This window comes from Chenopodium quinoa, unplaced genomic scaffold, assembly GCF_001683475.1.
Source record: "Chenopodium quinoa cultivar QQ74 unplaced genomic scaffold, ASM168347v1, whole genome shotgun sequence".
NCBI lineage: Eukaryota > Viridiplantae > Streptophyta > Magnoliopsida > Caryophyllales > Amaranthaceae > Chenopodium > Chenopodium quinoa.
In genome coordinates, this window is record NW_018742204.1 from 11,259,935 (window position 1) to 11,286,275 (window position 26,341).

General features: G+C 33.7%; 4 protein-coding genes across 5 annotated transcripts; 1 reads left to right on the forward strand and 3 right to left on the reverse strand.

Annotated features, from left to right (window-relative positions):
- Positions 1 to 1,461: 1,461 nt before the first annotated feature.
- Positions 1,462 to 1,956, reverse strand: LOC110724746. The gene is made up of 2 exons (XM_021904235.1): positions 1,897 to 1,956; positions 1,462 to 1,803 (listed from the first exon to the last, which is right to left on the reverse strand). The coding sequence occupies exons 1-2, from the start codon at positions 1,954 to 1,956 to the stop codon at positions 1,462 to 1,464; spliced, it is 402 nt and encodes a 133-aa protein (XP_021759927.1).
- Positions 1,957 to 1,972: 16 nt separating this feature from the next.
- On the reverse strand, positions 1,973 to 2,839 carry LOC110724827. The gene has a single exon (XM_021904347.1). It carries the CDS (start codon positions 2,837 to 2,839, stop codon positions 1,973 to 1,975), a length of 867 nt encoding a protein of 288 aa, XP_021760039.1.
- Positions 2,840 to 4,834: 1,995 nt separating this feature from the next.
- Positions 4,835 to 8,714, forward strand: LOC110718388 (cellulose synthase-like protein E1). 2 transcript variants are annotated; one of them, XM_021897233.1, is made up of 8 exons: positions 4,835 to 5,731; positions 5,817 to 5,930; positions 6,381 to 6,527; positions 6,672 to 6,884; positions 6,991 to 7,093; positions 7,209 to 7,384; positions 7,469 to 7,816; positions 8,001 to 8,714. In XM_021897233.1, the coding sequence occupies exons 1-8, from the start codon at positions 5,120 to 5,122 to the stop codon at positions 8,499 to 8,501; spliced, it is 2,214 nt and encodes a 737-aa protein (XP_021752925.1). In that variant the 5' UTR covers positions 4,835 to 5,119; the 3' UTR covers positions 8,502 to 8,714. The 2 variants fall into 2 exon arrangements, with proteins under 2 accessions (XP_021752925.1, XP_021752918.1); XM_021897226.1 differs by having other exon boundaries at positions 4,842 to 5,731; positions 7,950 to 8,714.
- An 8,968-nt stretch (positions 8,715 to 17,682) lies between these two features.
- On the reverse strand, positions 17,683 to 26,177 carry LOC110718403 (protein SDA1 homolog). The gene is made up of 15 exons (XM_021897241.1): positions 25,378 to 26,177; positions 24,819 to 24,995; positions 24,577 to 24,701; positions 24,343 to 24,481; positions 22,137 to 22,286; positions 21,986 to 22,039; positions 20,772 to 20,867; positions 20,627 to 20,686; positions 20,345 to 20,419; positions 20,063 to 20,116; positions 19,799 to 19,900; positions 19,141 to 19,713; positions 18,860 to 18,991; positions 18,417 to 18,524; positions 17,683 to 18,052 (listed from the first exon to the last, which is right to left on the reverse strand). The coding sequence occupies exons 1-15, from the start codon at positions 25,786 to 25,788 to the stop codon at positions 17,903 to 17,905; spliced, it is 2,406 nt and encodes an 801-aa protein (XP_021752933.1). The 5' UTR covers positions 25,789 to 26,177; the 3' UTR covers positions 17,683 to 17,902.
- Between the last annotated feature and the right edge of the window lie 164 nt (positions 26,178 to 26,341).

The window sequence follows — 26,341 nt, forward strand, 5'->3', positions numbered from 1 at the left end:
TGCGGTTCTGGGCTCATATTGTATATCGTACCTGCTTAGATCTAGGGCCCATTTCTCCATCCTTCCCGACATTTCTGGCTTTCTCATGATGGCCTTGATGGGGTAGTTGGTCCGTATCGTATAGACTGGCTTTCTAAGTATGAGCGTAGCTTTATTGAAGCAGTAACTAAAGCTAAAATGATTTTTTCTAAGGATACGTACCTCGTTTCCGCACTGAGTAGGGTTTTGCTTACGTAATAGATTGGGAATTGCTCTTTGTCTTCTTCCCTGGTGAGGACTGCGCTGATCGTCCCTTCTGATACTGTGAGGTACAATTGGAATGGCTCCCCTTCTTTAGGTTTGGAAAGTATCAACGGGTTGGCCAAGTATTCTTTTAACTTTTGAAATGCTTTGTCGTGTTCTTGTTCCCATTTGAATTCCTTATTCTTCTTCAGGACTTCGTAAAAGGCTCTGTTCTTGTTTGAAGATTTCGAGATGAACCTGTTCAGTGTTGCAATCTTCCCTGTTAAGCTTTGCCTCCTTCTTTGACTTTGGTCGTTCCAGATCCAGGATGGCTTTGACTTGGTCCGGGCTGGCTTCAATTCCTCTTTGCGTTACCATGTATCCTAGGAACTTTCCTGACTGAACTCCGAATGTGCACTTTGTAGGATTTAACTTCATGCCGTATTGCTTCAAGATAACGAAGGCTTCTCTAAGGTCCTTGACATGATCGGTTGCCTTCTTGAATTTAACTACCATGTTGTCTATGTAGACCTCCATTGTGTTTCTGATCTGTTCCCCAAACATCTTGTTCACCAACCTCTGGTATGTCGCTCCCGCGTTCTTCAATCCAAAAGGCATTACCTTGTAGCATTAGATTCCCTGACTAGTGATGAAAGCGGTTTTTTCATGGTCATCTTTGTGCATTAGGATTTGATTGTACCCACTGTATGCGTCCATGAAGAATAGCAGCTCGTGCCCTGCTGTTTCATCTACCATGGCATCAATGTGAGGTAATGGGAACGAATCCTTTGGGCAGACCTTGTTGATGTCTGTAAAGTCGATACAGATTCGCCATTTTCCGTTCTTCTTTTTGACAACCACTACGTTAGCAAGCCATTCTGGGTACTTTACTTCTCTAAATTTTCCTGTCTTAAGCAAGTTTTGGATTTCCTCATTGATGACCTTGTTCCTTTCCGGTGCAAATTTTCTTCTTTTCTGCTTTACTGGCGTATGCATTGGGTCTACGTTCAGTTTGTGGGTGATCACGTCTGGGGGAATGCCCTTCATGTCTTCATGAGTCCAAGCGAATGCATCTTTTTCTTCCTCTAAGAAATCATAAATTTGCTGACGAAGATCTGAATTTAATTCTGACCCTATTCTGACTTTCTGGTCTGGGTGATTGGGGTTCAGCTAGACTTATGTGGCTTCTTGTTCTTCTGCTATACTCAGTTTCTCTTGGCCCAGCTGACCCTCTGATTGCTATGCTGAACCCTTCTCTGCAGAGGTTGCTTTTAGGGAGATCTTGTAACATTCTTTAGCTTCCTTAGGGTCCCCTTTGATTTCTTGAATGCCCCATCTGGTAGGGAATTTAATGACTTGATGATATGTGGAGGGGATGGCTCTCATCTCATGTATCCATGATCTGCCTAGAATCATATTGTACGATGATAAGGTGTCGATCACTAGGAACTTGACTTGTAAATTGACACCTTTTGCATAGGTGGCTAATGTGATCTCCCCACTTGTCTTCTTGGTTTCCCCACTGAATCCTACTAGAATTGTTGACTTGTTGATGATGTTCTTTTCATCGATGTTCATGTGCTTCAGGGTATCAAGCATGATGATGTTTGCAGAGCTTCCATTGTCAACAAGGATTCACTTGATCATATAGTTTCCAACTGGGAGCGAAATTACCAGACCGTCATGATGGCCTTTCACTGCATCGCTCTCTTCGAACATGATAGGTATTTCCATTTTTGACCTTTCCCTTCTATCGGACCGATCCTTGTTGCTTTCTTTCGCATGCCACTTCCGCTGAGTATGTTAGGTCGCATACTTCTGAACCTCCTGATATGAAGCAGATGGTTTTGACAATGGGAGGAGGAGGTGGGGGGCCACCTTGTCTGGACTCTTTTTCCCTTCCTAGGGCTTTGGATCTGTCTGATAGGAGTTCTTTAAGATATCCTTTCTTCAACAAGTAAGCAACCTCCTTCCTTAGCGCAACACATTCATCGGTTGTATGGCCAATATCTGAATGGAAATCGCACCATCTTGATGGATCTTTTTTCTCTCCAGACCTCTCACTTTTTCTGGGCCACTGTACGGTGTCTCCCATCTTGTTTAGGGTCCTGATTACTCCTGCAGGGTTAACATTGAAACAATATTCATGCAATTTAGGTGGGAGTTCAGGATCTTCCCTCCAATTTGAGAATTCTTCTTCGAGAGCATTGACTGATCCTTCATTAAAGCGAGAACGCTGATACGGTTTGAATCGATGGTCTCTAGAAGGAAATTTGTTGTTCCTTCTTGAATGGCGATGTGGCTCTGGGGTCTTTCTTACATAGACATCTTCTTCAAACTTGACTTGAGCCATAGCTTTGGCTTGCACATCCTCGAAGGTCGTACAGGGATATTTGGTCAACTCTTTGTAGAGCTCACTATGGTCTAGCAACCCTCTTCTGAAAGCTTTGATTGTTGTAGGAGCATCGCATTTGTGTATCCCATTCTTCTCCCTGTTGAACCTGTTAAGATAGTCCCTCAAGGATTCTCCGTGTCTTTGCACAACACGGTACAGATTTGAGGATTGCTTCTTGATTTTTCTGCTACTAGCAAATTGAATCTTGAATAGATTCACCATTCCTGCAAAAGATCGAATTGTCCCATTATCTAAATTAATGACCCAAGTTAGGGCTGGACCTAATAACGTGGCTCCAAAGCCTTTGCACGTGATGGCTTCTCTAATCTCTCTAAATCTTTTGCTTATAAAGGGACACATGCTCATCAGGGTCTGTTGTTCCGTCGTACATGGCCATGTTGGGCGTGCTGAACCTTTTTGGCACTTCTACCATGGTGATCTCTTTTGAGAAAGGAGACTCTATATAGCCATCCGTTGCTTCTTCTTCCATGGGCTTTGGCACTCTAGGGATTTTGGAGATCTTGGCTTCAAATGCCTTGAGGTACTCCTTAACCACCTTCTCTATTTTTCCCTGCTGAGTTCCATCTTGTCTGTCCTTCTTGAGAGTTCCTGCATCCAGAGAATCTAGTTCTAGGGGAATTTCCTTGTTGTTAGATCCTTTTTTCCCTAGTGTTAACGGTTTTAGATGCAACTGATAGTATTTGGCTGTGGAGGGCTTCATTCTGCTTGGTTAAGCTAGTGAGTTTGGCTTCGGTTTGAACCTTTTGGCCCAGCAATGTTTCGATTTGGCTTTTCTGCTGGTCTAAGGTTTGACGGAATGCGTTCATTCCTTCATTGATTTCGGCAATGGTAAAGGGTACTGGATGTCCAGTCATGGTGATTGTCTCGGTTTTTGGTGAATTGGTAGGTTAATTGGTTATCAGCCCCACGGTGGGCGCCAAATTGTTTAGGCAAATCTCAGCTAGGACATCTAAGAATTTGCTAGGGTTTGAGGGGTAAAAACAATCACTCCACCAATAATTTATAAAGCAATTTAGAACGATAACAAGGCAATAAATAACTAATGAACAAGCAACATATATTCAATAAGAACAAAGAGACAAGTTTAGAGGTACAATACTGAGTAAGGATAGGCTTCCTTGTTCAACAGGAAGGCGGATCCGTAGATAAAAGTAGAATAACTAGTTTATATTAGAATATCAATGAGCGTACATGAGTGTTATAATGTCTGACTTTTCCTATTTATACCTAGGAACTCCTAGGGTTACATAGATATTGAATATATAATTAAGGTGTAGGAGGTGTCTTTAATTTATTCTCTTCCTTGTTTTGTAGGTGTATTTTTGGCAAGTATCCTCTTGATTGATATTCTTGATTTCGTTTTCCTTGTTTCTTTTAATCAAGTCGCTTTATCTGATTTGTTGTACTTCTTGGTCATGGAATGGTGCCCTAAATGTACTGGGTCGTATATTGATACGGGCCTAACAGTTGTTAAGGCTCATTCAGTGATTTAGGGTTTCTTCTAATTTACTGAAGTGAACTGAACTGATTAGAGCTGAACTGAATTGTTATGAGAAGAGGAAATTAGGAACTGAAGTGAACTGATTGGAGCTGAAGTAAAATTAAGCCGAAGAGAACAAACCCTCAGTTGTAAAAAAATAAAAATAAATAAATAGGTTGCCTGGCTGGCTGAATTATGAGTGGAATGGAGTATGTATGTAAGTATCAATCACATTATCACAGTAGTTATCCAAGTACAATACAAACTTGGACATATAACTGAAAATTCAGAGGCATGGATTTGTATGTCACTGCTTATTTTCTAATTCCTCGCGTCGTAAATATCTCAACTTCAAAGACAACAACTACAATGGAGTTTAGTTTTATTACGTAATCAATGATGAATAGTTCCTCCTCTACTTAAGCCAGTCTTTCTTTTGTCTCATACTCTGTTTTATTCTATTTTAATGTTTTTGTTATGATTACTATTCTACCTAAAGTGTCAACCTTTTTAGACCATATCTTTTTACATCAATGATTAAGAATTTAATTAAGATTATAAAACAAGTCTTCATGTAATTCTCAGCACCTCTTCTACTGCTAGACTGCTAGTGTGTTGTAAATTTAGACGGCTCTACACTGGTTAGACCGCCTTTACCGAACTCACAACCTCTCTATATATTTTATTTGATGTAAAACTCAATTAGCCAACTTCTTTATCACTATATCTGTCTTATTCTATCTCTTTTTAATTTTTTATGAATGCTATTATACATAAGAGTGTCAATAATTAAGATTATAATATTTGTTTTCATGCAATTCATGGCATCCTAAGCACCTTCATTCTCTACTGTTTTCATTCATCTTTTTATAAATATAATTATTATTAGAGTGATTGAGTGTTATAGACGGCTCTACTAGTTAAGACACAACCTCTTCATATACTATATTTTATCATTCTCTTAGAACTCACTTTAATTTCCTCAAGTGAAAAAAAATAAAATGGAAAAGTCTAAACTTCATGGCTGGCATGTTCACAAAGTAAGGGCATTCCTTAACAGAAGTTATACCTTATTACATATTCTATCTACTGCACCAATTTTCTACTTAAGAGCTGCTTATTTTTATGATCATACAAATAATAATACCGGTGATATATATAATGTGGTGCCTTTGCTCCCATGGCTTATGGTATTTGTTGGTGAGGTAATTTTCTTTTTCTCATGGATCCTCAAGCAATCCTACTACTGGCGTCCTCTGACTCGGACCGCCTACCCCGAGAATCTGCCTGTGGATGAGCAGCTGCCCAAAATCGACGTTTTTGTATGCACTGTTGATCCTAACAAAGAGCCTACACTTGATGTTATGAATACAGTTATATCTGCTATGTCATTAGATTATCCTGCTGATAAATTAAGTGTTTATGTATCTGATGATGGTGCTGCTGCTGTCACTTTGGATGCTATGAAACATGCTTGGGTCTTTGCTACTTGGTGGTTACCGTTTTGTAAGAGACATAATATTCTACCAATTTCTCCTAAAGCTTTCTTTCAACAACATTTACAACAACAATCTCACAACACTCATTTCATTCAAGATTATAAGCTACTTACGGTTACTTCTTAATTTCCCCTGCTTTTCAAGTATTTTATTTTGTTCAGTTCTTACTAAAAACCTGAATGTGTGACTGTACTTGCAGGAGAAATATGAGGAATACGAGGATCGAGTGCGCAGCTGGAAGGAAAGACGAGGCGATAAATATGACAGCAAAGCTAATAAGAGAAGTGCTCAAGATCATTCACCAATTATTCAGGTTATTTTCATTGTCTTATCTTCTTCAGTTCTTCTTATTTGAAGTTCTTTTGTTCCAGTTACCGTTATTAGTACCATTACATGACTACATGAGTATAAATTGCAACGGTACAGCTAGTGTCATATTCATTGTTGATGTGTTAATTATTTTTTTCTTTGTTATTCTGCAGTTGACATTTATCTTATATGCATTCTCATTTGTTTGAAATCGGAAATACTGTATATGATTATTATTGTGGGCTAAAGTTCATGTCCTAACTTCGCCCATTTTAGCTTTTTCAAAAGTTACTCTGTACAATATTGTGGAAGATCATATGATACGTTAATAATGTCAGTATCTGTTGGAATATCAGGCCATGTTATATGATACATGTAAAATTGTAATTTTTTTTTTTTCCTGTTTCGATGTTGAATTCGTTGTATTTATATATATGTTGTATTGGTGTGACAGGTGATAAATGAGAGTTTTGTAAGAGATGATGATAATGCTGCTACAACAAACCCAGAAAACATCAAAATGCCCTTCCTTGTTTATGTAGCTCGCGAAAAACGGCATTCTCATCACCATCACTTTAAAGCCGGAGCACTAAATGTTCTGGTAAAATTACATTACTTCCAAGAATATATATACTTAGTTACTTACCACACATCTTAGACCATAAATAAAGTTCCACAAGGGTATATATAGGGCGTTTAGCAATCTAATTGGAAATTTTTCTTTTTGTTTGGGTCGGGGTTGCAGCAAAGGGTTTCCAGCATATTGAGCAATGCTCCTTACATACTAGTCCTAGACTGTGACATGTACTGCAACGATTCAAATTCTGCTCGTCAAGCTATGTGTTTTTATGTTGATCCTGAGATAAACCGTTCAATAGCTTGGGTTCAATACCCTCAGAAATTTCACAACATTAATGAACAGGACGTTTATGATAGTCAGATGAGAGCATCATGGCCTGTAAGTATACATATATCTAATTATCTATGTACTCGTTAAGTTAATATCGATCATTAGAGTGTTTGTTGTGAAGTTGATTAAGCTAAATACGCGTGCAATGGTTCAGATAATCTATCCAGGGACTGATGGAATTCAAGGACCAATACTTTCTGGTACTAATTTTTACATCAACAGGAAGGCCTTGTATGGCTTTAATATCTCTGCAGCTGGTGTGTCTGCTTTTAACTTCTCTTCTTTTTTTTTTGTAATATTTTAATGGAGCTTAATCAATTAAGCTAGCTCATGCAATATTCTTAACTAACATGCTCTAATTAATTTATGCAGGTAATGATAACATAGATGAGCTCAGACATACTTTTGGTTCTTCAAATCTACTCATCAAATCTCTAACCCAAATTAACGAGCCTAATTATCCAAGTAAATTTTCCTCTGATTATCTACAAGAGGCTGAATTCTTAGCTACTTGTGTCTACGAAGAGGACACACAGTGGGGTAAAAAGGCAAGTATTTCACCGTCTGATCTTGTATAATTTTTACCAACTAATTAATCTCAGCGGAGGCTGGGTTGTTACGTGTATGTGCAGGTTGGTTTTCGATATGACACAGTGGTGGAAGATGTGATGACGGGATTTATATTGCACAGCCAAGGGTGGAAGTCAGTTTACTTAAATCCACCAAGGCCACAGTTCTTAGGTTCTGCCACTATGAATCTCAATGAAGCATTTATTCAATATTGTAGATGGAGTGCAGGCCTTCTTCAACTTGGTCTATCCAAGTATTGCCCTTTGTTTCACACTTCACCCGGAATGCCAATCCTTCAGAGGTTGATTTATTCTTGGGCTGCCTTATTCCCTCTTGATTTCCTACCCATTTCGTGTTTTGCTATCATTCAACCACTTTGTTTCTTCTATGGCATACCTTTGTACCCTAAGGTACGTACATGATTATAATAGAGTGAGACTTCTCCAGTTATTCAATACTGTATTGTAATGAAACAATTTACGAGTTCACATACATTTTTTTGTGTTTGATATTGTGCGTGCTCCATTATACTGATACATGCAGGTCTCAGACCCATTCTTCATACCATTTGCCTTTGTGTTTATATCATCACAGTTAAAGCATCTATGTGAGGCTTTTTTTTGTGGAGGCTCAGTAAATGCATGGTTGAACGAGCAAAGGATTGTGGTAATAAAGGGTCTTACATCCTATGTTTATGGTACTCTTGACTGTGTTATGGGAAAGTTGGGGATTCGCGAGACAAGCTTTATGCCTACCAATAAAGCCAGAGATGATGATACAAGTACATGGTACCTAAATGGGAAGTATGACTTCAGAACATCCAACATGTTTCTTGTTCCAATTGTTACAGCAGTTATCTTGAATCTTTCTTCCTTTGTTGTTGGAGTTGCAAGAGCGATAGTCAGTCAGAGTTGGGATACATTGTTTGCTCAAGCATTCTTCTCATTTTATATGTTGATCATCAGTCTTCCTGTGATTGAAGGCATGCTGTTAAGGAAGGACAAAGCATGTATTCCTCTGCAGACTACTTTGAAATCAATTCTATTGTCTTGCTTCGTCTTGAGTTTAGGATACTTGATCTTGGTAAGGCGTTAATGGAAAGGGTTTGTTTACCAAAATGCAGCCATATACAATATACATGATGCCTTAGCTTGTTTTTTGGCCTTTTCTTTTTTGTCCTGTGTTCAGTAGCGGATCCAGATATTTTGATTTAGAGGTACGTAATTAAGCTCAACAACAAATATAAAAGTAATAAGTGGATCATTATCATTTTTTGCCAACTTAAATTTGAGTTATTATTTAATTCTAGTATTGTGTTAGTCTTTGCGTGTTCGATGAAACAGGAATTTCCTGTTTTTGATATTGAGAAATGAAATTTGTTTCTCATAGGAGCATTTTCGTGAATAAATCAACAACTTTTTCATTATTACAAACTCCACAATTAAATAAAGTTGTTGGTTTATTTACGAAAATCTAATTTGTTTCTCACCATGAGAAACTGAGACATCCCCTCCATGTAACCATCCACCTGTGACAATGTATTTAAATGAATAACGGGATATGCACGAGTAACTAGATATTCTTGTATGAAAAAAATGAATTATCTAAGAGACGTGTTGTTTTTGACAACTGGTCTCTTTGACCGTAATATAATTGCTTTCATTATAAATTAAGATTACTCATAATGGATATCTTGTTATGAAAATATTGTGTGGATATCCATTATCCTCTTTGTATTTTCCAGAATATTCTAGATCTAGGGTTTATTCTTATCTAAGTAAACCCTACTTATAATATTCTATGTATAAATATACCCCTATCATATGGAATAATATGAATAGATATATTCTCTATCAATCTCTCTTATATTTCTCCCTATTTTATAACACGTTATCAGCACCAAAGCTCTAATCAATATGTACGTAAATTTTATTGTTGATTTCTTAAGTTAATGATTAATTCGTTGTATATTGAATGTGCTAAATTATACTCATTATTATCTTGTTGTGTCGCATCTTGGGAAGAAATTAGAAGGAGATTAATCTTGATCATGGGTTTTGATCTTCTAATAATGAAATCACACGTTTCAAGAATGTCATATCATTCCCATTCACTAAAGTATATGGGTTTTGATCTTCTAATAAATTTTATTCTTTTATTATTTTTCGATTGCATTGGTTTGTTTATCTTGAATCATCTTTCTCATCTATCCATAATATAATAGATTAGCCTTAATCAAGGGCTATACTTTATTTTCTTTTCATTAACGTTTTCATGAGTTACAGGCTAGCAAATGACGTTGATAACATGAAGTTGACGATAAGGCTGGTTTTTATAGTGGAAAAGGTTTTGATATCAGGAAAGTTCATTCTCAACTATCCTGTTATTGTTAATTTTAAACCTTTATATAATATGTTTATATTGTTTCCCAAATTTTCGTATTTTTATTATTCCTGGAGTTCAATGAGCAATTTGGGAATAGTTGAATTCGATGTAGAATAACTAATTAGTAGTTTTGTTTTGACTATGAATTTTGTTTAGTTTGAATCTAAAAGGGTATTTAGAATTATTATTGGGTTAATTTTATGAACGTATGGTTTTCATGAAATTGTATTACATATATTTGCTAGATTTTGGTATTACTTTTCCTATCCGTAAATGAGTTTGGTTATTTTTCTATGCTTGGTAGCAAATATGAATGGTTTGATTTAGCAATTATTTACCCATATAATTTATTTGTGAAATCCTATGTCTAATGCCTTGAATGTTTGTAAATTGTACGAAGTAAGCCTAAGGTACATGTGAAACTATTTATAATTTATGTATTGAATTATGTTTTTATATTTCAAGTATGATATAAAACATGTGGTTTTTCACTAACTTGAACGTGTTAATTTTGGTTGCTTATGTGCTTGTTTCTATTTTCTAATTAAGCTTTATCGGACAATATATTGATATAATTGACCCGACAGTATAGTTGATTCAATCGATTCAGGTATGTTTTTATTAAAGCTTGAAGTAGTAGGTTTTCATATTTTTACTTCTCATTCAATTATAGTATTATGTACCTACTTGAAGTTTGATTATTGGAATAAATGTAAATTGAATACGATGTGCAGACCTAAAGTTCCTTATATTTGTAAAGAGTATTCACACTAGCTTGAACATATAAATGGCTCAAAACTCTTAAGGATAATATAAAGAAATGTGCATGATCTACAAAGCTAAAGCATATTGCTTATATATCCACTACATACTAACGTGATTATATAAATACAATGTCATGTTTACTTATGTTTCCAAAGATTAATTTAAATTTGGCTAGTATAGTTGAGTGGATTGAATAAGGTATGTGTTGATTAAAGCTCGAACTGATTATGTCATGTCTTATTTTTACCTTCTCTTTCTGAAAAATGTAGATGGATTGGTATATATTCTCGTACATATGGACTTGAAGTTCCTTAATTAATTAAATATATAGCAAAAAGTGTGTTATGAGTTCAAGTAATTAAACATGACATTGTGAGAAACTATACATAATCAACGTTTTATTATGCCCATAAATATAAGAGGTTTTGTTAAGATGAATTTAATTGGGCATGAGGAACATGATAAGTGTTCTATAAGTATAATTTTATATAAGCATGTTTTTGCTAAAAGGAACACGTTACTTGATACATGACATTGCCAAAAGAATTGGCAAAAGAATTTATGGCTTAAAAGTTGTAAGGATTTTAAAGGTTGTCGGATTGATTCATTCCATACCCCCATATGCAAGGATTAGGGGGAGATTGTATGTAACCCTTGCATATAAATAATAAAATATATTGATAGTCAGTTTGATACATACAATAACTTAAATATCAACGATTTATTTAATTGAAGTGACCACATGTTTATTAAATATTTTGAAATGATACCATCCCAAAGATGGATATAAACAAATGATATTTATCATATACTAGTTGTAAATGCTCTAATTTAAAATTGATGTCCTAAGAGTACAACATCAATTATTGATGAACCTATGCCATGTCTGAAGCGTGATAAATCAATAGGTTCTAAAGATAATTAAGTATCTTTGAAAAGGAAAGGAGTCACTATTGACAATGACAAATTCGAGGAAGTGGTAAATATCATTATATTTCTAGAATAAATCACTTTTAATAAAGTTCATATGTTTCATGACTATATAAAAAACTCCAGAAGAGTATGAAATATCCAACAAGATTAACATATATCAAGTTTATAGTTTAAACTCCAGTAGAGTATGAGTAATTATTGGATAAAATATTGAGTAATTATTGGATAAAATATTAATTGATTGTCTTGCCAATTGTATAAAGAAACACATGTTGGTGTTCTAAAATCACATCACATTCATGGCCATGCATATAGTAAGTTTAATAAAGTGATCACTAGTGTTGAAAATTGACCAGAGTTCAAATTTAGAGAAGTGATTGGATGTGATAATTAAATTAGGCCATCCGGGTTTAATAATTACCCGTTATAGAAACCTAAAGTTTCATTTGATAATGTGCTGACGCTTTCTCAATGTTAAATATATAAAATGAATTGAATGGCAAGACGTAATATTGAGATTGAGTTGTATTTGGATTGTGATTTATAATAATTTATATTGATGAAAATTTCAAGATTTAATATGTTTTATGTTTTTTTTTTATATAAAAGAGTAATGGCTGATAAAGGAGTAATGACTGACCAGAAGTTCACCAAAATAACTTATATATTATTGTCAACTATCAAGTGATCAGAAGCTCACCAAATACACTATTTAAGTCTTTAACAATCCAGAAGATCATCACCTACTAGAATTACGAGCAAGTAATTTATGCTTGTATAACAATTCTTTTGATTAGCGCTATCATATATCAGCACATATTAAATTGGAGAAAAAAAGAAAAACGTACAACTGCACAACATATGTCTCCCCATTGACATTGATCTCCAGAAGAGAAAATATTATTGAAAATTTAATAATAAATACGCATGAAATATAAAGTTAATGAATAAATGATTCTTCATCGACATTGTTCTCCAGAAGAGATTAACTTTGATTGTGATCCTCCCAATGAAATGAATTTAAATGCAAATTTATATACTAAGTTGGTATAGAATTAGACGCCCCCATAAAAGAGATATATTACTAACTTAGGGGGAGAAGAAATAGCAAAAGTTGGGAAAATCGAAATAAATAAATAAATAAAAATATATATTATCCCTATAATGGTAGTTTGAAAAGTTATATATATGCCAACTTTTGTATATATATTATCAAGATATGTTGCACATTTGTGATCTGATTTGTATTCAGTTATGAATCATGTTGCATAGCGTTGAAGATACATTTTGGTCATATTAATTATGTGTATACATTGAGATAAAATCTTGCCAATTGTACTTGAATCACTACACCTGAAGTGTAGGTTGTATATGATCGGTTCCAAAATAAAGATATGTTTAATAGATATGATTACCATACTTAATATCTTTTTACAACAACTAATATTATTAGTAGGGGTTTTAATCGAGTTGTATAATTCGAGAACAACTCGGTCAATGCTCCGTAAAAACTCGACTCAAGTGGAGCAAGCTATAATTCGGCTCGATAAGTCGTGAGTAGCTTGATAATTATTAAAATAAAATATCATAGTTACAAAATAATTTGGTACCTCTTTAGAGAAATGTAAAGGAAAATTAATGAAATATTATTGTACAAAGTAAAGTAGGCAATATTGATGAAAATTGAACAAATGATGCATTGTAATGGGGAGAGTGGAGAGTAATATTGTGTTGAGCAAAAAGTCCCACATTGAAAGAAAATAGAAAGTATTGACATGGAAAGGTTATTAAAAAAGAGAAACTTAGCCTCTATTTCAATAGTATGAATTATTTAGCTTTTATTTAAGGATTGAGTTGTTCAAAGATTGGGTCCAAGTTTGTTTGGGCTTTAACCTTTATGACATTATATAGCTTTTTTATTTTAGCTATATATCAAGTTACAAAAAAATCTTGTTTTCTTGGTAATTACCAAGAATACGGTTTGACATTACCCAAATCTAGTTTTCTTAATAATTACCACAATTGTGGATGGACATTACCTAAACCCATTTTCTTAGTTTAAACCCGACTCCAATTGCCCGGGGAAAGATATCTGTCGTCGGCGGTGGATGGAGAAGTTTTTCTTGGTGGTTACCGACGTTGGAGGTGGGGAATGACGATTTCTTTTCTTTTGTTTGTAAGAAAATTATCTCTATTATTTTGTTTGGTTTTCTAAAATAATTATTTTCTATTTAAAAATAGATTTTCAATATTTTCTAAAATCATAAAAATGATTTTTGGTAAATTTAAAATTAGAGGGCTCATATTTTTATTATTGTGGTGTATAATGTGCCACTTAAGAAAGCATAAGATAATATTCCCTTTTTTTAATGTTGTAAATTATTTCAATATTAGTATGAACCTTAAATATTATCTTTATTCAATTTATCTTAATTTTATGTTACAGTCATTGGAGCAACTCAATGGCCGAATGCCGGAATACCTTTTCAAACAGTTTACAGGGTAAGAAGAGTTACAAATTTTATTCAACTCATATCAAAACAAAATTATTTAAGTTTTATTTTTGTTGAAGTATTATGTGGGTAACAAACAAGTAGGTACGGTGTTAGTACTATGTAGTATATATTTGATAGCCTAGTGTTATAAACAAAGTCGTGTTATCTTTGTTTAATAAATAATGTCTTATATACTTTTAATGCTAGGAAATTAATGTGTATAATCTGTACGATTTATTTTCCATATCTTTTTAATTGAAATAATGTTCTTTTATATTTATTTATTGAATATATAGCTTTATTTCTAATTGTAAAGCCTCTTACCTCAATTGGTAGAGGTGCGATTGCACATTGATGTAGGTTCGAATCCTACATAGGCTATGAAACTATATATGTATCTTTGCGTGCTAAAAATATAATTAATCATAAATAAAATTATCTAATATAAAAAATGTACATTTAATAACGGAACGGTTGGAAAAAAGCCTTGTTAAATGATGCCCCATTAATAACAACGCTTTCATCTACCGCGGTTAATAACCGCTGTCTACTGCTATTAACAAGAACTTGTCGAGCAAAGTTATTGTGAGCATCTCCATAACTATTTTGATTAATTGTGAAGTTTAAAAAAAAAAGTATAGTTAAAAATAAATGTGGTGCCTTTATAGAGAGAAGCTAACACTTATGTCCACAACTAACACATTTTAAATTTAAAGTGAAATTAATTAAATGATGATGAAATAGTTTTGTATAAGGTAGACAAGAACGACTAAAAATTGAACAAATGAAACAATGTAATGAAAAAAGGAGGAAGAAAGAACTATTAATATAGAGTAATTTTGTTGAGCAAAAAGATTTGCTAAAATCCCTCATTGAAAGAAAATAGAGAGTATAAAGAGTGTGAGGTTATAAAAACAGAAACTTAGCCTCTATTTTAATAATATGAATAGTTTGGCTCCTATTTAAGGTTTGGGTTACTCAAACATTGGCTCTATTTATTGACTTTGGGCTTGAACTTGTGACTTTATCTAGCCTTTTTTTTTAAAGCTATGTATAATGTTGCTAAAAAAACTCAATCTTCTCGAGTTCTTGATAATTACCATGAATGTGGTTTTGATATTATCTAAACCTAGTTTTATTGGTTATTACCAAGATCGTAGATGGACATTACCTAAATCCAGTTTTCTTTGTAATTATCAAGATTGTGGTTGGGCATTACTTGCACCCAGTTTTCTTAGTCTAAACCCGACTCCAGTTACCTATACTCGAGAGAAGTTAGTACTATGTCCATATCACATTTTAAATTTGAGGGAAGTTAATTAGATTAGATGATAATACTATTTTACGAAGTAGACAATATTGATTGTACGAAGTAGACAATATTGTTTCATTTGTTCAATTATTATCATTCTTGTCTACTTTATACAAAAAAATTTCATTATCAATTAATTTTCACTTTAAATTTAAAATGAGTTAGTTGTGGACATAAGTAATATCTTATTACATTATTTCACTAGATTTTTCATTTCTATCTCATTTTCTCATTACATTATTTAACTAGTATCTTAATCAATATTGCCTACTTGTACAAAGTATTTCATCGCCATTATTAATTTCTCTTTGAACTTAAATTCTGAAAAAAGTTTAAGGGTCTTAAAATTGGGGTTTTAAAATAGGGGAAACTTTAAAGAGGGAAATTCTAAAAAAAAGTAAAGGGTTTTAAAACTGGGGAAACTTTAGGAGGGAAATTCTAAGAGCCCATTTATATTTTCATATTTCTAATTTGCCGTCACATTGGACCATCCTAACACAACGGTTATGAAGTCTAATGCAATGGTTATGAATAGGGGTGTTGCATTAGGGAGCAATCATTGTGTTAGAATTTGCTAGTGCAACGACTATGAGTTATCCATCGCATTAGATTAAGCTAATACTCCCTCCGTTATCCTGGCTAATTCAAATCAACATTATGTAGTTATTAACTTGAGTTCTTCTAGGCTGTGGTCATCTTGCATTCAACAGCATCCTTAACACACTCTTCATCTTTAGCCTTGCCTCTGATGAGGCATTAATGCAAGCCAGAGCAATTTTGAGTACTGCTAGCATCTGGCTTTTGACTGATAGTGATGTCCGACTGACTCTAAGTCAAGAATCCGATCCCATTTTTGTGGCTGCGTAGAATTTCTAAGAACCCACTTAGCCAATTATGTCCCCTCAATAACTGCCTGCTTTCCTGTTAGCAGCTCTAGCATAATCACCCCAAAGCTGTAAACATTTCCCACCAGTGTCACCCGCATCGTGTAAGCATATTCTGTAAACCCGATAAAATTACAATTTGAAAGTATGTTAGGAAACCAACCAAAACAGAAAGTAAAATCCAACCAAAAACAAGCCGTCACCCTCACTGAAGCTCCGTCCATCGCGGCAGCCACCGGACTACGTGCACCAGCGACAATCTCCGACGTTGTTGAGGTACGACCACCGGCAACAATATTAGACCATCGTTCTTCATGTTTTGTTCTTTGGAATTCATGTTTTATACCTTAATCAAGCCCTTTTTTTCTTTTTACAAGTTAAGGAAACTACACTTTATTCCTATTTTTGTTGAAATATTGTGTGTAATTGATAGTCATTGATGTATGTAAGGCTATTTATCGGTCCAAGACCGGACCGGATTAGACAGAAGACCGAAAATTAGAATTTTAAGAACAGAGCACCAGATCGATTAAGTAGGACCGGACCGAAAGAATCAGTCCAAAAACCGAACCGGACCGCTTTGGATCAATTTAAGAATTTTTTAATAAAGAATTCTAAATTTTTAATAAATTAATGGAAAACACGAAAAAAAAATATAGGAAAAACTATATTTTAAAGTTTTTTTTTTTATGTTTAGTACAAAAAAGCTTATAAAATTAAAGTTTTCTAAGCTTATTAACAATAACTTTAACTATTATTTAAGGTTTCATGCATATTTTTAATCAAAAAAATCGGTCCGGTCCAAGACCGGTTTTTATAGGGTTTTGGACCGGACCAGATCGAAAAAATTAATTTCAATACCCGAAGACCAGATCGATTAATTCGGTCTGATCTAGTCCGGGGTCGATCTGAAGTGGTCCTGTCCATTTTTTTCAGTTCGAACCGATTTATGAACACTCCTAGATGTATATTTGTTCAAGGGTTTGGTTTATTTTTTTTTTTTTTTTTTGGTAAGGACGAATAGTTCATGATTTTATCTTTTTTTTCTTTAATATTGGATGACTATTAATTACCAAGAAAAAAAAAATACAAATGTTCATTTTTTTTCCAATTTTAATACGAAGTATATACCAATGTTTTCTCATTTTGGGAGACTTATGTTAGATACTACAATTTTTTTCATGAGTTATATATATATAAAATGAGCAATTCATCCCGTTTGCCTTACACAACCAAACAATCAAGCTAAATCAGGGTCAATCTATTCTTTTCTTCTTCATTCCCTTTGTTCATTCCATTCTAATTCCCCTGTTCAAACCAAACGGCCTCTTAGTTCAGTTGATTGTTGGAAGAAAATTATAATTTGTTAGAGTACCAGATAAAGTCTCGTTCACGAATCACGAACCAGTTTTCAGTTGAAAAGGGAAAAAAAATATAAATCTCACCATTACAATAATACAGTGAGACTCACGAAATGGAAGCTAAATGAAAATGAAAATCGGTTGAACAATAAATATACTTGTATTAAATAATTATATTGAAAAAAGAGCTTCGGTTAAAAAAGACATTATAAATGACATTTCAAGAGCTGGAGAGAAAAGGGAAAGCAGAGATACACCTACAAAAATAAGAAAATAAAAACAAGTTGAAATGGAATTGCAGACGCAGACATCTGTTCAACACTTCAACATAAGCACCTGCGAAATTATGTGAACAAAATTATCACTTCCATGCCTTCTTCCCTCTGAACTGTTTGCCAGACGTCATCTTCTTTATCCTTTTATCTTCTCTAGATCTTGCAATCTTGCCTCTTTTTGCAGCAATAGGCATAAACTTCTTATGTTCCTTCTGTCGGTTGCTTAAACCACCCTTCTGTTAACCATCATAAAATTAACATCAGCAGTAGAAAAAGAATTCCATGAAAACCACGGGCGAAGCAATATAAAAATTGGAATCAGCAAGATCAGTAAAAACAAGAATGGAAAAACTGGAACCCTAAACTTTTAAACATCAATCTGCTGAAATTATCGATTCCCCTAAACTAAATGGCATAAACCAAAATTATTAGCAGACGAGTACATCTATCAAAACATGAATTCGGCTTCTTCAGTACAGTCATTATCATTAAGCTTTAAATTCAGAGTAGGCATTGGAAGCTTGCTTTCAAAACAAATAAATAGCCATGAGATTAACAAACAGGAAAAGAAAGACGGTAGGACCAGATGGATGGACAAACCTTCTTCTGTTTGACAGCAGCTTTAGACGTGTATCCTTCTCTATCCTCTCTTCCTGCCTTCATCAATGCAACTCTCTGTTCCTTGGTCATCTTTCTTCGGATGTTTGCCTACAATCACAAAATTATAAGCAAATATAATTAGCTACAAACCAGATAACACTATAACAGGCTTCTTTATACCCCCCCAAAATTATTATAATAGAGAAATAAATAATATTGTTCAGTGTACACAAAAGATCCACAGCATTTACAAATGAAAGATCAGTTGTTGCCAGCATCTTTTCACATCAAGAATTTTTCGTATATGGTTCTAATGATTATATAACAGACTGGATTATATTAGTCCTATTCTGGTTCATGGATTCTCTACAATTCATGGTTTCATCAAGTGGAAGAATAGATCCAAAATGAAGGGGGCTTAGCTAGCACAGAAAAATACGTACTTCAAGTGTGGAAGGATCAAGTGGCTTGAGGCATAATTGATCTGCGCTTGGGATCTTGATAGTTGCTGACTTAGGATTTGTGCCCTTTAAAATTCCATGTTGCGCCAAAGTAGATCTTGCCTGCTTTTTCATCTGATCATATGGCATAAGACAACAAAAGAAATAATGAATCATGAGATGGCCAGAGTTCTTTACACTATGAAAAGACAAACTCGAATTTGGTGAGTCAATAGCACGTATTGCAGGTCAAGCCTGGTACAGATGATGAACTATCAATGTACCTGTAAATCTCTTATTCGTTTAAAGTCTTCATTGGAATAAATGTGATCATCTGCTTCTGATGGGTGTTCCAACTTAGCTGCTGTCAATTTCTTCAGAGCTCGAAGACTAGAGTTAGCAGTATCCAGTTGTTGGTCTAAATCAGCATATTTCCTCTTCCTTGCTCCTTTCTTATTATCACCCTCCACATCACTATCATCAGGTTCACTAGAGCTACATGATTCTTCTTCATCTTCAATGTCATCCGCATCACTAACTTCATCTTCACTACCCTCTTCAACAAAAGTAGTCCTGTCTTCATCCTCTTCCTCAGACTCAGTTGAATCCTCATCTTTTGCATCATCTTCACAGCCAGAGTAGTCCAATGAATCTGCATCATCTTTCTCAACATCTTCGGATCCACTAAGACAATTTTCATTCAAGTCACTATCTTCATCACCATCTTCTTCATCTGACTGCAACAGTTCTGAACCAGGGACACCCATTGCAACATTCACCTCTCCATATTCTTTTGGTTTAGCCTTCGAATTATTAGATCGTCCACGGTCTTTTTTGATTAGTAGTGAAGGGCATATCTACAGACAGATAACCTTGTTACACACATTTATTTAGGGGAAAAAATAGTGTACAGGTTAAATTAGAACATAAGGCAATGATTACCTCTCTAAATAAAGTGACAAGAGAGCGAGCAGCACTTGAAATTGCCTTTTCTTTTGATGTCTTATACATCACAAGGTCTTGTAGCAAATCCTCATTCATCAACTAAATACACAAAACAAAAGAAAATGTAATCACAATATGAAATTACAAAAGCATCTCAATGATGTGCTGAGCATTAAAGGAACGTGGGATACACTTCTTGACTTTAGGGAGTATGACTTTGAAACAGAAATTCAGATCAGGAAACTTAAAAATGAAGAGTACCAGAGGCATGCGTAGACATATCTCTCTGACAACATTAAGTCCAACAGATATTGCCTGTCAAGTTTTAGTAAGAGAAGGTTAGTTCACGATATCAAACAAATAAACCGGCAAAAACAATAAACATCATTAACATCCTAAGAACTATAGACTAACAACACAATTTAGATTTTAGAACACATATATTTAGATAAACGGCAAACAATTCGGATCTTAAAACACAACAGAACTATCTCTTAGGTTTCCCTAGCTCACTAAATCTAAAAGTTGACACACAAGAAATACCTCTGTTCGTGAACGATCGTGCACAAACTGATTTACAATCTGTTTAAATAGAGGTTCAACAGCGTCAGGCGGTACCTAATTGAGCCAAGAGTGAAAAAAAACAGGTCAGTTTAACAAAACAAAATAATATGAATATTACAAATTCCAGCAAAAATTATTATTTGAGGGGGTGCGCCAGAAATTCAGAGTAAAGGAAACAATGAAAAGAAGCAATCTAGATGCCACAAACAGAGCATATCATGGTTCCTCAAAAAAAAAAAAAAAAAAAGAATTAAAACAGACCATATCATGGCAGGCTTGAACAGCAGCAGCAAGCAGATTAGTTATATCACGTTGATGAGGCTGCAGAAGTCAATGAAAAATGCAAATCGGATTATTATAGAAAAAAACTTACAAAGCAAGGTTACGAACTTACGAAAACACAAACCTGCACATATTTTTGGAGGTAGGGATAGAAGCTCAGCAAAATCAACTGGTGAAGACCAACTGTTCGAGCAATCACCTTCATCATCATCATCTTTATCTAAAGATACCAAAGGAAGAAATACATTTATTTTTAACATGAAATTGTCAAACCTCTATGGAAATAACAGAATTTCAAAAATAAAAGGTGAAGATGCCTGCAAATAGGATGACTTTTTTTATGTTAGATGTCCTTCACCAAGATCCTACTCCATACTTGCCAAAAGACAGAAGGATTTTAGATAAGTAATTCAGAAGTGAAGACCCAGAAAAGAATGTGTTTTTTATTTTATTTTTTTGGCAAAATCCTACTCCCTTTGATCAAAGAGATCACAAACATAAATCAAATGAAGAGGAGAAGACCAGAGATGATTTGAACAACTCTTCATCTGTTCAGATGATTACAGAAATACAATATTGTTTTGAGATTCAATTACTACAAGATTCCTAATACTGAGAAATTTGTGGATAGTCATGTTTCGGAGTGTAGATGAGAGTTTCATGGCAGATTAGCACTAACCCAAGTAACCAGCCATATGTTGCTAACCTTGCAGTAATTCAGTAGAGACCCCTTAATATGCCACTTCTTTTGTTAATCCATTTATATCACAAATTATGGCGTCAAAACTGGTAAGACATTACATGAACACAGTTTTATTATTATGAACTTATATGAGTGTTTTCCCACTCAGGTGGTTGAAATAGCTAAAAGCTTTGCTGACCAACTAGTTTGCTTTCTTAGATTTAACTATTATGTAGTACAGTGATTAGAAAGTGTACACAATAACCATATGAAAGTCTTCCTGGAGTACTGCAACTATGGAACTCATAACATCATTTTAAAACTGTTTGCAACTTTATATTTACCAACCCCTCTCCCACATGGCACTAGCTGAGTCCATGAATCCCTTAATGGAGTTTTCTTTTGATTTCAAAGTGAAAGTGCTCATGAAAATGTTGATGGCAAACATATAACAAAGACAAACATATAAATGAAATGCTACACTAAAGGAAGAAAAACAGTATATACACGCATCTGAAACCCTCCCAGATAACAACAGATTTATAGAATGTGGAGCACAAGACAACACCTATATGATTCATAAGATAAGCAAGAAACAAGCTAATTTGACAAACAGTCGGAAACTCAAAAAACATCCAAAGGGAATTTATACTAACCTCAAAGCGCTCATTGCAGCTTTGAAGGCGAGAAAACAGCTTCTCTGCAAACCCCTTAAGAAAATAAAGTTCAATCAAATTAAAGAGAAAACAGCGTGATGAAATTTAAACCAAAGAAGAAAGCAGCAAAGCCCCATCAAACACAACAGACCTGTGCATCATTCAATTGTAAAAGTGGTGAATAGTAATTTGGACTGGTTTTCTCTAAACTCAACCGCTGCTTCTTTTTCATGCTACGCATCACACGTTGCAACTTAGCCTGCTTTTTCTTTTTGCTTGCTGTTGTGCCTTTATGGTGAGCCTGAAGGTACATGAAAGAGTTGCATTAAAACAATATCTAGCTCATAGGAAACATATAAGACAGCACTCTTAGTCTTTTTACAAATACTCCCATTACTGCAAAAAACACATTTCAAATGAAAAAGTCAACAGGTGTTTACATAATCAAAGTCACGAGCCCAATTCCAACTAGAACTAGGAACACATGGGGAATTTTACAAGTGTAAAGATGAAACTTGGGAAGAGAATCAACTAATCAGGAAAGCTATCAAAATGAACAAGTCAAAGCTTGGCTCATCTACAGGAGATAATGGTTAAATATGAATAAATCTACATCCTTTGGGCTTGCCTCAATGGGGAGGGTATTGGGTATATCAACTAATGAGGTAATAAGTCTGGTCTTTTACCCCGTATTTAAAGGATGTGGTATTTGTTAACTGAAAAAGGCCCAAACCCATCACTCTCCCTCTCTTAAGCCAATGCTTAACAGTCATCATCTACACCACTAAATCACTAATCCTCTGGAAATTCATACCAATGTTTTCTCTAGTTAAAATTTTTACTACATCACCAACTTTAGGCCCCGTTCTTTAGAGTTGCTTTGCTCTGCTCTGCTGAAATTTGCTCTGCTCTGCCCTGCTCTACTTAAAATTAAAACTTAATATTAAATTATTATAATAATAATTAATATTTAATAATAATAAATAATTAATATTTTATAATAATAATAATAATAAATAAATAATATTTAATAATAATAAATAATTAATATTTAATTATAATAATAATTAATACTTAATAATAATAATAACAATAATTAATTATTGATATTTAATAAAAAAATAAAAAAATAAAAAAAGTAATAAATAATTATTAATATTTAATAATAATAATAATAAATTATTAATAATTATTAATAAAAATAATAACAATAATAATTAATATTTAATAATAATAATAATAATAATAATAGTAATAATAATAATAATAGTAATAATAATAGTAATTATACTAACAGTAATAATAATATTTGTAACTAATAGTATTAATTATAATAAAAATAATTGATTTTTATAATAGCAATTAGTATTAAGATAATGACTAATATTTAAAGATAATACTAATTATTAATTTTTAATAATAATAATTAAATATTATTTAATAATAATTATAATTAATATAATAATAATTAATATTTAACTTTAAAAATTTAATGATTATAATAATAATGCGATAATATTAGTAGTATTAGTAGTAGTAGTAATAATAATAATAATAATAATAATAATTAATAATAATTAATATTTAATAATAATAATAATTAATATTTAATAATAATAATAGTAGTAGTAATAATAATAATAATAGTAATAATAATAATAATAATGATAATAATAATAATAATAGTAATAATAAAATCTGCTCTGTTCGGCTCGGCTCGGCTGAAATCTGCTCTGCTCTGCTGAAATCTGCTCTGCTCTGCCAGAAGCTCAAAAGAACAGGGCCTTAATTTGACATGTTCACTTTAAAAATCATTTGTTTGATTTTTCCAATTCTCTTCTCTTCTCTTCTTTCTTATTATATTGCTTAATTTTTTTTAATTTTTTTTTTATATTAAGGTTTCAATTACTCTATGATTTAAATATTATCAGATCTGTTATATCATTTATTTTCGAAAAGCTAGCTAATTTTAGGGTTTGCAATGAAGTTTGATTCTGTTCTCATATTCACTCATTTTCAGTATATAAAGAAAATAAAACTAGAAAATGAGTGTATCTAAAATCTAAATTATTTATACCTTCACGGATTCTTACAAATCAAAATAACACATTAGCCTTGTAAATAATACCTGATTGGCTTATTGCCAAACCTTTTCTTTATCTATCTCCATAAATTGTCCACCCTTAAATAACCCCCCATTAATAATTCTTCAAATAAAATCTACTCCCTAAGTCCCTAACTAGTAACCCCAATTCAAGCAAGGCCTGCATTTTATATAATTGGTACTATCCAGATAGCTATTCATTTGTAATCCTACAAGGAGATAACAGACAACTGTGACAAAAAGCTGTACTTACCTTATACACATCCTCTCTACCCAGAACTACTTGGGGTTGTAGAGTACAGGCCTCATCTTCACTGCTTGAAGCATCACTGTCATCATCATCTTTGATTTTTTCATAATCAAGTAGGAAGGATAGAGCAGCTATCATGATCCTGAAATAATAAGAAACACGAGTCAGACTATGCTTCCATGACCACACTTATAGTGTCACATAGCTTTAACTTTTAAGGGGACAAAAGGTGGTTACCGTGATGAAGGATGAAAGCACGCCATGCAAATTCCATTTACAGTTCTTTCATCAGACCAAACTTTCCTTCGGTGAAGATCACAAAGTGTGACAAGAGCCCTCTTTGCAAATGCCTCCTCCTCACGCTATAAGAATATGCAAGTACATTCACACAATTTTTTTTTTTTATTTTTTCCAATCAACTGAATTGAGAAATACAGATCATTACGATGTATACAAGATGATTTAAAAAGAATACAGACCTTTAACATTTTAAAAAGAACATTTTGAAGAGGCTTATTCTTAGATTCATCCTTGTGCTTTTTATTCATGCGCTGAATGAAACGAATGACATGTGAATATGCCAATTTCCTCAAATTCCTATCATCAAAAGTCTGAAGTTCCATGAACAATTCCAATGTCTCACCAATAGAAACAATCTGCAAACCAAAAACACGGTCACACTACTTACACAACTACACAAGGTTATGACATATACATTATATGGTCACATTCATCAACCTATATTACATTATAATCATTCGTAAACTTAATTAACAGTCTGTTCCCAGAAGTGTAGTAAACAGTCTTATTCTCATACAAAACAACTCAAAGCAGTTCCACTTCTACACCCATCATAATTCCGCATCCGTCATTGAATTAAAAACTTTCCAACTGATCTTCATTACAATTTTATTACTGGGTATATTGAGATTATGTTCATAAGTTTCCCAAAAAGATAACATTTTCACTGAAATTTCGCATATATCCTAGCTAATGAACATAACACAACACGAAATAAAAACCAGAGAAATGTGCTACCTTACGATTCACCAAAAGGATGAGCCCCTGAGTAAGCTGGCTACGAAGCGAAGACGGCAACGACTTACCGGTACTACGAAGAAGATCAGCAAGCTGTTTGGGATACAATGACAAAAATTTAGGGTAAAAAGGGGTCATATGAGCCAAGAACAATGCCAAATCACCGAGTTCTTTAGCAACAGAAGGATCAGGAGAAACCCCACTAACAGAATTGAAACTAAGAGCAGCTTGTTGCTCAAAAATCTCAAGAGATGATTTAAAATCCATGTATTTTGTCTGTAATTCAGCCTCATAACTTTCGGGATCACACTTCATTTTCGATTGTAGGCTTTGGATACTGTGTTTATCCGATGAGAGTCCGGCAGCTGCGATTGACTCTGATGAGTGAATGTGATTGTGAGGGGGAATCATGATTGAATTGAATTTTTTTTGATGAAATTAGGGTTTTGATTTTGGGTATTGAGATAGAATTGAGGATTGGGGGATTGAATGAAGGAGGATGATAAACCCTAGAAAAACCCTAATGTGGTGGAAATGGTGAAATGGGGTTTTTTTGGCGGAATGGCTGTGATGGGCTGGCTTATGCTTGGCTGTTTGGCGGCTTGTCTGTTATAGAGAGGGGTTACCGATTTCTATGACTTGATACGTACGGTAGAAAATAACTTAGTTACCCAATCCCTTTTAAAAAAAAAAAAAAAAGTTAACAAAAATTAAAAATAATTTAAAAATAAAATCTGGGATTGATAAGTTATTTATTAAGGCAAAAGCTAATGAGCGCCCCCGGGGCGTTAGATAAGAGAATTAAAGTGCAAATATTAGAGTAAAATTAACATTAATTACACCGAACGACGCGTGATTTTGTCATGAATTCCTAACTTAATACCATTTCAACCAATATAATTTATCCTTATCTAACGCCCCGGGGCGCTCGTTAGCAAGATCGATTTATTAATTCATTGTAATT

Excerpts from the sequence above, each read along its gene's own strand:
- LOC110718388 (XM_021897226.1), top strand. The coding sequence starts at position 5,120 with ATGGAAAAGTCTAAACTTCATGGCTGGCATGTTCACAAAGTAAGGGCA. Across the intron at positions 5,931-6,380 it reads ATCATTCACCAATTATTCAG|GTGATAAATGAGAGTTTTGT; the intron begins GTTATTTTCATT and ends TTGGTGTGACAG. Across the intron at positions 7,817-7,949 it reads GCATACCTTTGTACCCTAAG|GTCTCAGACCCATTCTTCAT; the intron begins GTACGTACATGA and ends TGATACATGCAG.
- LOC110724827 (XM_021904347.1), bottom strand. The coding sequence starts at position 2,839 with ATGGTGAATCTATTCAAGATTCAATTTGCTAGTAGCAGAAAAATCAAG.
- LOC110724746 (XM_021904235.1), bottom strand. The coding sequence starts at position 1,956 with ATGGAAATACCTATCATGTTCGAAGAGAGCGATGCAGTGAAAGGCCAT. Across the intron at positions 1,804-1,896 it reads AAGGCCATCATGACGGTCTG|CACATGAACATCGATGAAAA; the intron begins GTAATTTCGCTC and ends GATACCCTGAAG.
- LOC110718403 (XM_021897241.1), bottom strand. The coding sequence starts at position 25,788 with ATGATTCCCCCTCACAATCACATTCACTCATCAGAGTCAATCGCAGCT. Across the intron at positions 24,996-25,377 it reads TCCTTTTGGTGAATCGTAAG|ATTGTTTCTATTGGTGAGAC; the intron begins GTAGCACATTTC and ends TTTGGTTTGCAG. Across the intron at positions 20,420-20,626 it reads TTCAAGCCTGCCATGATATG|GTACCGCCTGACGCTGTTGA; the intron begins GTCTGTTTTAAT and ends TGGCTCAATTAG.